The sequence below is a fragment of the Lipophrys pholis genome (assembly GCF_963383615.2).
Source record: "Lipophrys pholis genome assembly, chromosome: 13".
In the NCBI taxonomy this organism is placed as follows: Eukaryota; Metazoa; Chordata; class Actinopteri; order Blenniiformes; family Blenniidae; genus Lipophrys; species Lipophrys pholis.
Window position 1 is genome coordinate 6,371,844 of NC_137632.1, and position 11,691 is coordinate 6,383,534.

The following is an 11,691-nucleotide window of genomic DNA, read 5'->3' on the forward strand; positions in this document are numbered from 1 at the left end:
TGGCTGTGAGGGAGCGGCTGTGGACACCCTGTGGAGTCAGGATGTTGTAAGTGGAACATGTATTATCACATCACATCAGATCTACTGTCTTTATTGTCTCCCACTGGAACTGATATGGACAAAATTACATCACCTTGATGATCGTTGTTGTTTTCAGCCCAGGCCTTTAACTTTTGTCTCCTCTTCCAATATTCAAGTTAGTCCTAATTGAATATGCAAATAGCGCTGCACCACAGAAGACCGGATTGGCCGGGAGCGCGCACTACTTGAGGAGGAAGGAAGGCATCTTATTGGCCAGCGAATTTCACCAGGGTGACACAGGAAGTATTATTCACCAGTAATTCCTTTCACCCTAATAGAAGTAAGATTCCACTCATCAGGTCTCCTCCACCACACTGACTGAGAAACACTGACAACATCTGACGGTAGAATAGTTTGCAAACAAGCTCACAGTTTCAGCAGCTTTGGTTTATCATCAGCATTTATGCATCAAAGTAGGAGTTAGTTGAGTGTGTGTGTGTGTGTGTGTGTGTGTGTGTGTGTGTGTGTGTGTGTGTGTGTGTGTGTTGACCACAAAATACAATATGTAACCCGCATAACTGGGGGTTGAATTGCAAATTTTTAAATCCATTTCTGAGCTTTCTTTCTTTCCACCTGTGTTTACGAGTTATGTGAGTTTTATTTTGAAAAACCGGAACTTTATTTTAGGTAAAATCAGAAGTAGTATACTAAAATATTATATGTAGCTTAATAAGCTAAATCATGGCCAGAATTGTTTCTGTGAAAGTTGACAACAAGAGAAAAAGGTATGTAAATCTGCTTGTTTTGAACTAAAATTAAGAATTTATTTAGTCAATGATAAACTGATTTATCCCGAATTACTAAAATAAGCACATTGTGAGACTTCTACTCTTCTTTTTCTTCTCTGCCTGATCACCATCCTTATATCGGACTGAAGGTTAAAGCCATATTCAGCAGGAAGGTTAAATGTTTTAAATTTACTTGATATGGTTAAAAGCAGCAAAGCTGTACTTTATGTTAATTTTGTTAATCATTTTATTTATTTTATTTAAAATCTAAAATCTTATGTTAAAAAGGATTAAAAAGAGACAATAAAAATGGGAAAATACAAGTTACGCCTTTACATTAAAGTGTCCTTCATAAATAAATGAATTCATTGGTAAAATGTGATTGTATTATTCCTATTCACTGTAATTACAATTGGTTAAACGGGTATATTTTAACATATTGAAATGGTCATTGTGGAAATAACTATAGTTTTTATTGTCAACTTGTCATTTATTTCCATGATTTTCAAGGATTCTAGAAATCCTGCACAGGTAACATCTTTGTCACGAGCCAGATGGAGGGTAAAAGTGCATGTAAACATATAAACAAATAACCGTCATATTAATGGCCACTGGCCAGTAGATAAGCAGACGTATAGATGAAGCAGGAAGGTGAAATGTATCTTCTTCAAAATTAGAATACTCCGTCAAAATGGTCAAATTTTTAATGATAATAAATCTATGAACAGTTTAACAGAAATGTTTACTTGTGTGTGATTATTTATACTATTATGTTAATTAGGTAGAATAAGATGATTGTTTGATGACTTCCCTTTATTTGATAATAAATGAATTAATAGAACTGGGACATTTCTTTGTAGAATAAGATACTTTATTGCCTTTAGTATTGCACACAGAAAAAGCCCCCGGCCCTCATTGAAACATTTATCTATCACATTACACAAAAGAGTCCCCTGAACTGCCAACTTTAGTAAATTTAGTAATAGTTTGGCTGTGGGGTATACAAAGAAAAAATATAATGATGGCAACACAGCTGCAGTATATCGTATGAAGTATTCTGTGCACTACACAGTGCATGCTTGTTATTCAAAACAAAAGAAGATATATTCATAATATCACTTGTCAAAATTCCCAGATAAAAATGTGCCTGCTTGTTAAATTGCAATAACATGAGCACCCATGTCACCCAAATCACACTGATCAGCAACAGTCTGTGTCTTCTTGATGGAAGCTCAGCGATGCCATTTTGCTGTTTGTGGAGGAGAATTAAAAGGTATTAAAAAAAAACCAGCTCTTTGGACATTCACGTTCATGATTATGAAAAACAGTCAAAATCCATATTTTACCTTTGGTGACCTCAAAGCAGTTCTCACAGTGCACCGTGCCTCTGTACACCCACATGCTGTCCCCGGCCTTCAGATTACCCAGAGTGCCGCTGCACACGCCACACTGCCAAAACAAGCAAACGCTCACATGAGGACACGGAGACACGCTGATCCATCACCCAGCTGGGACTCAATACATCCACTCAAGCACTGTGCTACAGTCTGACTTCTAAATTACTGAAGAAATTACAGTTGCTGTGATTCGATTCAAGAGAGAAGACAAAGTGTGAAATGTGAATTCTTCAGTATCCCACAATAGATTTAGTCTTTGTCACAAATTGAACATTCAATCCCCCCCGGCACTGGTTTACAAAGGTTTTTCACACAGTGAGATCATATTTTTAACTGCAGCTGGGATCAAAAGGCAATAAACACACCTTCTTGCTTATATAGATTCTGCAGAAAAAAAAGAGCGCTCACTAACTTCTGGGTTAGCCTTCAGCTAACTTAAGAAAAAAATACCCTTATTATTCAATTCTAGTTTATTTTGCAGTTATTATTAGACTCTGTTGGTTAAAAAACAAAATTCTAGGTTTACAGCTGCACAAGTGTGAAAGGACGCTGCTTGGGAGGACATGACAGAAACATATAGTGCTTTTGCACATGTGTACTTACCGCTTTAGAAATATTTCCAGCACAGAACCATGTAAAAACCCTGTTGACTTCAATCACCACCGACACGTCTCATAACGCTCACCTTGAAGCAGGTGGCATGGCAGTTGATGTTGACGTCCTCCAGGACCATCTTGGCCTCACCGGTAAAAGGCTTACGGCAGGTGGTGCACATGTCCTTCTCCAGCACCGTCCTGGGTCGAACAAGACGAGCGTCACGATGTGAAGGTAGTAGTTTATTATTAACCACATAAGAGAGTAAGTTAAAATCATCTCGAGGTAAATTGCTGGTTCATCAATCAGATGGAAACGACTCAATAATTCAAGTATTCCAATAAAACTGTTGGGATTTTAATGGTCCTCAGATGATGTGCCACATCTGATTATGATCGTCTGACTTTTTCCAAGCACTAACCACCGTTTCAAATGTTTCACTTGGTGGTGAAATGCTGTGACACGTTGACGCATCGTTTAAAGACACTCAAGCTTTCCAGTCAGGAGAGTCATTGTGGGCATTGTTTTCTGTTTAGCTGACTCGGCTATTGAGCATTCTTACCTGTCAGAGGATGAGTAGACGTTCTTCATGGAGGATTTTGAGTAGATTGGATCCGACAGACTATCGTCTGACCTGCTGTAACGGGAGGAAGATTATCAGTTTATTCACGTCTCATTCTGGTTTTTGTAAACATCAAGTAAGACAATGTAATACCTGCTGCTCCGGTATGTTGTTGAAGTGTAGGAACTGGAACTGTCAAAACAAAACACAGAACCAAAGCTCACTTTTACAATATTTTTCCATCAATTGCACAATTCAAGGAATTTGCATTGGTCTAGTTCTTACTTGGAGCTGGGTCTGGTGTAAGAGTAGGAGTTGTCGCTGCTGTACTCATCACTGAGTGCACAAACACAGACGAGACATAAGAGAAAGACTACAGCCATGTCTGATGAAGCTGTATAAAGAGTGCGAACAGTCAAATGGTTACCCAGGCTTAGTGCTGATGGTGTAGGAGGTGGTGCTGCTGATTGGAGAGTCCTCAGTGTATGAGCTGTAGCTGTGTAGAAAATGAGACCGAATGAATTAAAACCCGTGCAGCGGCAAGTTACAACAGCAGGGGGGTGAGAAACATGTAGACCACGGGCCGATTAACATTAGTGCACATGAAAGCTGGCTCTCTTATTGCCATTGGAAGTAGCATTAGAGGGTGAATGAGGGTAAATCTGTAAAAAACAACAACAACAAAACAACAACATACATAATAGAGGCCACTGTTTTGAGAATTAGTACAATTTAGCGTCATCATTTACACACTCAAGACGCGTTTAATAAGGTCTTCAATCTAAATAAACTCACAAGTTACCAGGAACTGAGTTTCAGCAACTGTACAAAGTTATGTTGGGGACCAAGAGAAGTTCTGTGTGAATAGGGTGAAGCAGTTCTTCTGAGGGTTTCACGTTGAGTTAAGAGGTTTACCTGCGGATGGAGGTGGATGAGGTCACAGTCGGGCTCTCTCCTCTAACAAAGACCCAAAAGAAAAAGTCAGAACACACTGGGAATGATATGCCACACATACAGCGGCACGTTGTGGGACGTTTGACAAATTAAATAGTTGATTGTTCTCACCTGCTCAGGGAGGAAGATTTAGTCCGGATGCTGTCGAATAGGTCATCATCAGCCCTATAAAGACGATGGAGATTGTGATATTTCGAATATACGCTGTATTTATTCATTAATAACGTGCTGGAATAATAGTGAGTGGAATTTACAAACTGTGCAGCGTAACGACTAAAGTTGACTATTGAATGATATTTGATCTGGTGCATTGTAGGAAGTAACTCACCCACTAGAGCTGCTTCTGACTGTCACAGTCTCATTGCTGGAAGATGTCCTGCTGTAAAAGGAATGATATTACTTGTTACATGATATTCATGATGAATAAAGTAGTGCATGGTGTGGAAAAACACAGCTGTCAAACCTTCGCCTCAAACCTCTTCGGTTGGTAATACAGCTGTGGTGGTGTCTGGATCTCACTAACTCCAGTTAAGACATATTCTAGACATACTGTATCTATTGGAAACTCCTTCTAATATTGCTGCATCATATTTTAATTAATACACATCTGTGTGTTATCTGTGATCTATGTGTGATATTCAAGTTAGAAATCCTGGAAATAAATTCCGGTAGTGAGGGGATATAGTATGGCTTCTAATACACTGACGTGTAGTTCTATACAGTCATAAGCATATTTCTGCTTAATGCAGTTTCTCCCAGAATATAAAATATATATCATCAAGCAACATTATGTAGATGTTTAGAGTAAACTGAAAGTGTTTAAACTAAACAGTTTGACAATGATAATAACAATGTGTTTTTACATACCCAGAAGCAGCTTCGTCTTTAATGGACTTGGGAATTAGTCTGTCATAGAGGTCGTTCTCCGCCCTGCACAGGAAGCAGTAACATGGTCAGATCCGACATCATGTTTTTCATGATTTTCTAGATTTAGCCGGTTGATGATATTCTCGTTATTCACAACAGCAAAGTGTTTAAACATATCTGTACTGGTGAATAAAGAGAAAAGTAGTGGAGATGTCACTTTGTATTGTGAGTTGTCTGAGAAGATCTGCGGTGAACTCCATCATCCCTCATGAGCTCTCTGCTAATTCTACATGATGAAGGGCTGGAGCAACAAATACTCAAACAAGAATGCCTTTGATCGTCTATGAATACATCTCTTTCTCTTTTTTTTTTTTTAAAAAGAGTTGCGATGCCACCCCCAGAGGAAAAACACAAACCAGTATCACTAGCCCTCTTAAAATATGACTAATATGCAAATTCCTGGCGTGTCATTTGTACAAGTTTGAAACACACTGAACAAGCTCTGCAAGACCACACTGGCACAGCCTATCACACACCTCCAGACCATCTGGACCATAAACCGCTCTGCCTGCTTCTGAGAGGAGATTAAGATGCATTATGTAAGAGCTCACAATGGTGTGAATTTGTGTTGACTTTTATTCAGAAGGGTCAAATAACGACAGGAAATAACTTTTCATAATTTTTTTTTGTGCTTTACTATAAAATTAAATTGTTGGCATGTAAGCCTGAAGTTACCTGAAATTATTAGAATATAGAGTAAAACACACACACACACACACACACACACACACACACACACACACACACACACACACACACACACACACACACACACACACACACACACACACACACACTCACTTCAAGTCATCGTTGGATTTCACGGCCACAGTCTCAGTGGTAACAGTTGTTTTGCTGTGGAAGGGAGAAAATACAAGCAATACAAGTTCTGAGCACATGATTATGACCTGATCCCTGTTATTAAAGTTTTGATTTCGGGTGTCATGAATGAAGGTCTCACCTGTCTGTGGGTGAGTAATCACCCTGGTTAGATGTAGGGACGAGTGACTCATAAAGGTGGTCCTCCGCACTGTTGAGGAACATGATGAAGGCAGGTTCAGTTGTGATACACGTACAGCATACACTTCAATTCTACGAAATGCAATAATGTGATGACAGCTTACTCTGATGTGCTGCTAACAGAGCTCTTGGTCACGTCACTTGTTTTGGGTGATGAGTATGCTGAGTACTGTGCGCTGTGTGAGAAGATATGAAGACTTTCAGCCATTTACAGATCAGTTGATTACAGGAAAAATACCTCAGTAATGCAGTATTTAAAAGTGGGATGTGCCAAAACATTATGAATTTGAATTATAACTATTTTCTAAGCTTCATTTAGTCTGCGTTATCTCCACATTCAGGTAAGAAATTACATTTACATGTTGACAGTGTTTCCCAATTAGCTGCTTTGTTCAACGACACATAATTTTTTGCCCCAAAAAAGTAAAAACATGTATTCTGGCCTTTTCTATCAGTCTGCGGAGTACAGATTTAGATCTCTCTTGTGACCTACACGCTGTCCATAGATAAAATAGATAAAATATAATTCACCTCCATTGACTACAAAGGGCCTGCGTATGTCTTTTTAACCCCTTGAAACCTGAAAGGTAGTATCTGATATATGACACATAATACTACTTCCTATTCAGATTTGAAGTCTACATTTTTAAAAGTTATATAATGAGATGGTTTGACACATTATTATGAATCATACTTGAAACTGATTGTACAATCTGTTTTGTAGAACTGTCGGCTTATTTAAATCGGGGCTGAACATTTTTTATTTTTCTGAATGCATTTTCATTATTTAATTCTTGTCTATTTTCTTCTCCTGTTTAAATTCCTTTTTGTCTTTTAAATGCTCTTTTATTTTCTTCATCTCTTGTTTGTTTCTACGACGATGTCATTTTATGTATTTCTCTGCCTTTGTGAAGCACTTTTGATGTGTGTCGCGTATGAATGGTGCAAAACAAATATACTTGCCTTGCCCTGTGTGTAACTATCAATTATAATCATAAGGAAAGTATTGGGAGGAGAAAAGTCTTTTTTCATTCACCAGTGTACTAATATGGCGTGAGAAAAAAAGTTAGATAAAAGTGGTGTTTAATGCTTCACACATGTAGGCGACCTTTCCTGCTGCATCGAAACAAACGGGCTGAAAATAGTGTCTGTAATGTCACACCGTCACGACGGTAGAGCAACGTATAGTTGCTCAATTTACTGATCAGAACCCTCTTTTGATGTGTCAATAATATATTATATTTCACCCTTTGCTTGAAGACAGCACCCGCTCAGTGAACGTCCTGGTGCTGCTGGTTTTATTCACAGCTGATCTGAAAAAAAAAAGAAAAAAAGATTGAAAACATGAGCCATGAATGATATGTAAATGTTATCATGAAAAACTTTTCTTTTTTTTTTTACCTGGTGACAGTGGTCTCAGTGGTGGTGGTGGTTTTGCCAGCCCTGCTGACTGTCATGGTGGCGCTAAAAGAAGTGAAGTGCAACAGGTGTGTTGGTGTGGGACCAAGTGGACGAGTGTAAACTGAAGTAACTGATGTTTTAGCTGCAGTTCTAAGCCGTGGTCACACGAGTGCAGTACTGACCTGCTCCCTGTTGGACTTCCAGGAAACCTGTATCAAAAATAGAAATCACAAGTTATGGATCGTGCCACGATGTAATGTGCACAGTTTTTAGAAATCCATGAATCAATCTAAAGGTGCATGCGCGTTGCCTCTCAGTACCTCTCGGAGAGGGCCTGAACAGATGTTGACACACTTTTGTTGATTGTTTCTTCATTATCGTCACTAAGAGAAAAATAATGGCAAATTGATGACTTACCTGGTTTTTCACATTACAATCTTTATAGAAACCATATGTTTTTTTTTCATTAGTTGGCTTTTATTTTGAGGAGAATTTCACTGCTTTACCTGTCATCAGATCTGTGGCCGAGAATCGTCCTGCCATAGTTTGGGTCTCGGCTGTAAGGAGAGAAATACCAGAATCACTGACTCATACGAGCAGAGGTGACTCAGTGACTGCCAGAACAGACACCAAAACTAGGAAGTTAGACAAATATTTGATGATTAGGTCACACCCAGACGTTCTTCCATTCCTAGATGACATGTGACAAGACTGCATTGCGGCCTTCAGATGTGTGATACTCACTCGACGTCTTCATCTTCGTCATCCTGTTTTTTGATCCAGCTGTTGTCTTTCAGAAGACTTGAAGGTTTTGCTGCGAATGCAAAACAAGGAGAACATGAATGAGTCGAATTCTAGCTTTTAATTATACAGTATGTGAAGGTTCATGTCGTTTCATATATGCTGTATTACAGGCTCATGGGACTGTTTTTCAATGACATGGGGTTGTGATCCATTATGATTATGATTGATTATGATATGATTAGTTATGAAAGATTCTTGTTTATTGTGTACATGGCTGTCCAATTAGTGTTATCTCTGTTTTCCAGGAGTTATATACAATTACTTGTATACAAATTTATATTAATTATTGTTTCTTTTAAAAATACATTTTGTGTTGTCATGTATTTAACTCTTTAGTGAATGCAACATCTAATGACATCATTTGCATGATATTGCTTATGATAGCATTCCTTAACAGTTATTAATAAAGTAAATGAGTCTAGATATAAGTTTATATTATCTGCATCCTTTGCTGGAAATACAAAGAGCAAATATTATCAATGATTAACTCCATCAGTTAAGTTCTTCCTATAACTTCATTATATTTTAATAGGTTTTACATATTTATCTTACCATTTGAACCTTGTCTGAATAAAGTCTGTTGCACAATATGATGGATGCATGTAAATGTTGCATCCATAAGAGAATTCAATTTGAAGCATGCAGTATCTCAAACTTGTCTTATAATCAGCCTGTAAAACATTTTGTTTTACCGTGAAGCGAACTGGCTGACTGCAGAAACACGAGGGCGCAGAAATGAGGGGGGCAAAGTGGAAACCTTTCAACTTTAATCTCCCAAACCTAAGAACTGAATTCAATTCTTGACGTCAAAATGTTGAGTACATTAGTTACTTACAGGAATACATGCTCCTTTTGTAACGTCGCCTGTCAGGGAGCACAAACAAGAGAGTCCAAAGTCAAACAATGAAGCAACAGTAAATTGTCCACAGGGTGGGATTGAAGGCTGAGACCTGTCCTGTCCCACACATACAGTTCAGTCTTTGTTTGCGTTAAACCTCAAATCAAACTCAGTGTTAACTGAGCTGAAAAAACTGAGCACTGAGATCCGACTGTCTCCCGTGTGTGTGTGTGTGTGTGTGTGTGTGTGTGTGTGTGTGTGTGTGTGTGTGTGTGTGTGTGTGTGTGTGTGTGTGTGTGTGTGTGTGTGTGTGTGTGTGCCATTGTGTTTCCTCAGTTCATCACCATTCGTTCAAACCCACACTGAATGATTAAGTGCCAAACTGGTTTGTCTCGATCTCTGCCCATATTCCGACACACCCACCCTCCCATAACACACCTTCTCCAAACACATATTTGTCAGCAAAACACACGGGTGTACCGGTAACATGCCATCAGCTATTGATGATAACAATTGTCACTCCGTGACTACAAACACACTCAAACACTCGGAGGAGAGTTCCACAGCTGGGATTTAAACTGTCTACTTACAAGCCACCTAATTTAGAAGTCTGATGAGTGCTTTTACTCCCCAAAACATATTCATTTAACCAGTGTGTCGCCAGCCAAATGAATCGGAGAACTATGGACGACAGCTGAGTAATAAACACAAAATCAATCCATGGTCATAGTTCTTTAGGACCATAATGATAATATTATATTATTTGGTCAATTATGTCAGATCCTTAGTTTAACATAAGAAATATATGGAATATATGGATGACAGAGTTTGTATGGATTAAACCTAACACAAGTGATTGGGTATAAAACAGTCAAACCACATGTGTTAATATCCTTTCAGCATTATATGGAAGACAAATATAATAGTACAAATCTTGTATGTAATAAGTAGAATTTACTACGTTCGCAGGAACTTTTAATCATTATAAGATACACTTTGCATTTTTTTCTGTCTCTCTTTAGTATGTATGTGAAAGTTGGACTGTAAACTCTTCTACATAAAGGAGGACACTGGAAAAAGACCAGTCAGTATCATTTGCCCTGCAACAAGACCTGTTCTTTCTTTCTTTTTTATGGTGGTGAAGGGTCACGTGTAATGTAAGCACACAGGGAAGCCTTGAGTGTGTGTGTGTGAGTGACACGTCCTTGTCACTTGTAATTTAATACATCAAGTCATGTATTGATTCCTCAAAGTGAGGGTTATATAGCTGAGGGTTAATAATTACGTAATGCTCATAGTGTAACGTTGCATGTATTTTTCAGTTTCAGAGTTTCCCCAAATCAAACCATCCAGTCTAAAAGAAACGTATTATTATGAACTAATGTCCAAAGTTTTTTCTCTTCGCTTTTTTTTTCTGATCCAAGCCTGAACAATCGAGTAAACATGGAAAGTAAAGTGAAGAATTCAGATATGCAGTGGGTACCTACCTCCACTGAAGGCTCTGAGATTTGCTGGGAAGAGTAAACTCTCAGGTCTGTGCGCCCGTCTGCCACCTTGCACTGTACAATCACACCCTCCGCATTGGCTTTTAACCTGGTGGAAGGAGATTCAAGGCCACCTCATGGGTGTGGCTCCACACAACAATCAGAGAACATTTTCTCCCTCACTCCCTCACTCTCGATGCTTCTGTGTCTGTCGTCACCATTCACGAGTATTACTATGTTCAGCTTGAAGAACGAGACCTGAGGGTGTGAGATCCTCCGAGTATTTAATCTCCTACAGCTGACCTTTTGCAAATGGAATTATATCATGTAGAAATAGTTTGTTTAGATTTGTATACAACTGGCCAGCTGCTTTCAACTCCGGAGATAGTTTATATTATTTGTATTGAGGTTGTACTATTAGTGTGCTGATTAAAATCGATGGGGTCAACACCTCTTCAGCCTGTACTCACTGTACTGCTGTGATTCATCAATAACTCTCGAAATGCTGCCGAAAAGAGAATTCACAAATAAGATTTTAAATATAAAAATATGCCATCATTTACAACTTTGAAATCTGTGTACCTTGATGTCACATTGTTGTTTGTTTTTCTTTTAAAGACTATAAATTCAGTAGTGTCAGGTTTCAGATTGCTTTAGCGTGATCAGCCAGTTTAAACTCAACAACGCAGGAAGGAGTAAATCTGCAATGTTTGGGCTTGCTTTGGCCAAACGAGTTTCATAACTTTGAAAAAAGCAGCAAGATCACCCATTAATGTTTCAATGAATTGTTAAATATACCGTATAACATACTTAAACTAATACTTTTTAAAGTTTGTTTTCTTTGACAATGACAAATTAAAATGTTGACATTTTTGTCAAAGGTTTTTTTTTCTTCTTTTAT

General features: G+C 38.3%; 1 protein-coding gene across 4 annotated transcripts; it reads right to left on the minus strand.

Moving 5' to 3' along the window:
* Positions 1-1,264: 1,264 nt before the first annotated feature.
* Positions 1,265-11,031, minus strand: scel (sciellin). Of its 4 annotated transcripts, none has more exons than XM_080478052.1 (22): positions 10,794-11,022; positions 9,304-9,332; positions 8,409-8,478; positions 8,171-8,221; positions 7,985-8,047; positions 7,847-7,873; positions 7,665-7,727; positions 7,511-7,576; positions 6,368-6,439; positions 6,205-6,273; positions 6,045-6,098; positions 5,184-5,246; positions 4,645-4,695; positions 4,428-4,481; positions 4,278-4,319; positions 3,790-3,858; positions 3,648-3,698; positions 3,516-3,554; positions 3,363-3,437; positions 2,892-3,000; positions 2,156-2,258; positions 1,265-2,058 (listed from the first exon to the last, which is right to left on the minus strand). In XM_080478052.1, exons 2-22 carry the CDS (start codon positions 9,311-9,313, stop codon positions 2,042-2,044), a joined length of 1,218 nt encoding a protein of 405 aa, XP_080334178.1. In that variant the 5' UTR covers positions 9,314-9,332; positions 10,794-11,022; the 3' UTR covers positions 1,265-2,041. The 4 variants fall into 4 exon arrangements, with proteins under 4 accessions (XP_080334178.1, XP_080334180.1, XP_080334179.1 ...); XM_080478053.1 differs by having other exon boundaries at positions 1,665-2,058; positions 3,648-3,686; XM_080478054.1 differs by lacking the exon at positions 7,985-8,047 and having other exon boundaries at positions 1,500-2,058; positions 10,794-11,031.
* Between the last annotated feature and the right edge of the window lie 660 nt (positions 11,032-11,691).

Excerpts from the sequence above, each read along its gene's own strand:
- scel (XM_080478052.1), bottom strand. Across the intron at positions 7,728-7,846 it reads GGAAGTCCAACAGGGAGCAG|CGCCACCATGACAGTCAGCA; the intron begins GTCAGTACTGCA and ends CACTTCTTTTAG. Across the intron at positions 4,320-4,427 it reads AAATCTTCCTCCCTGAGCAG|AGGAGAGAGCCCGACTGTGA; the intron begins GTGAGAACAATC and ends GGTCTTTGTTAG.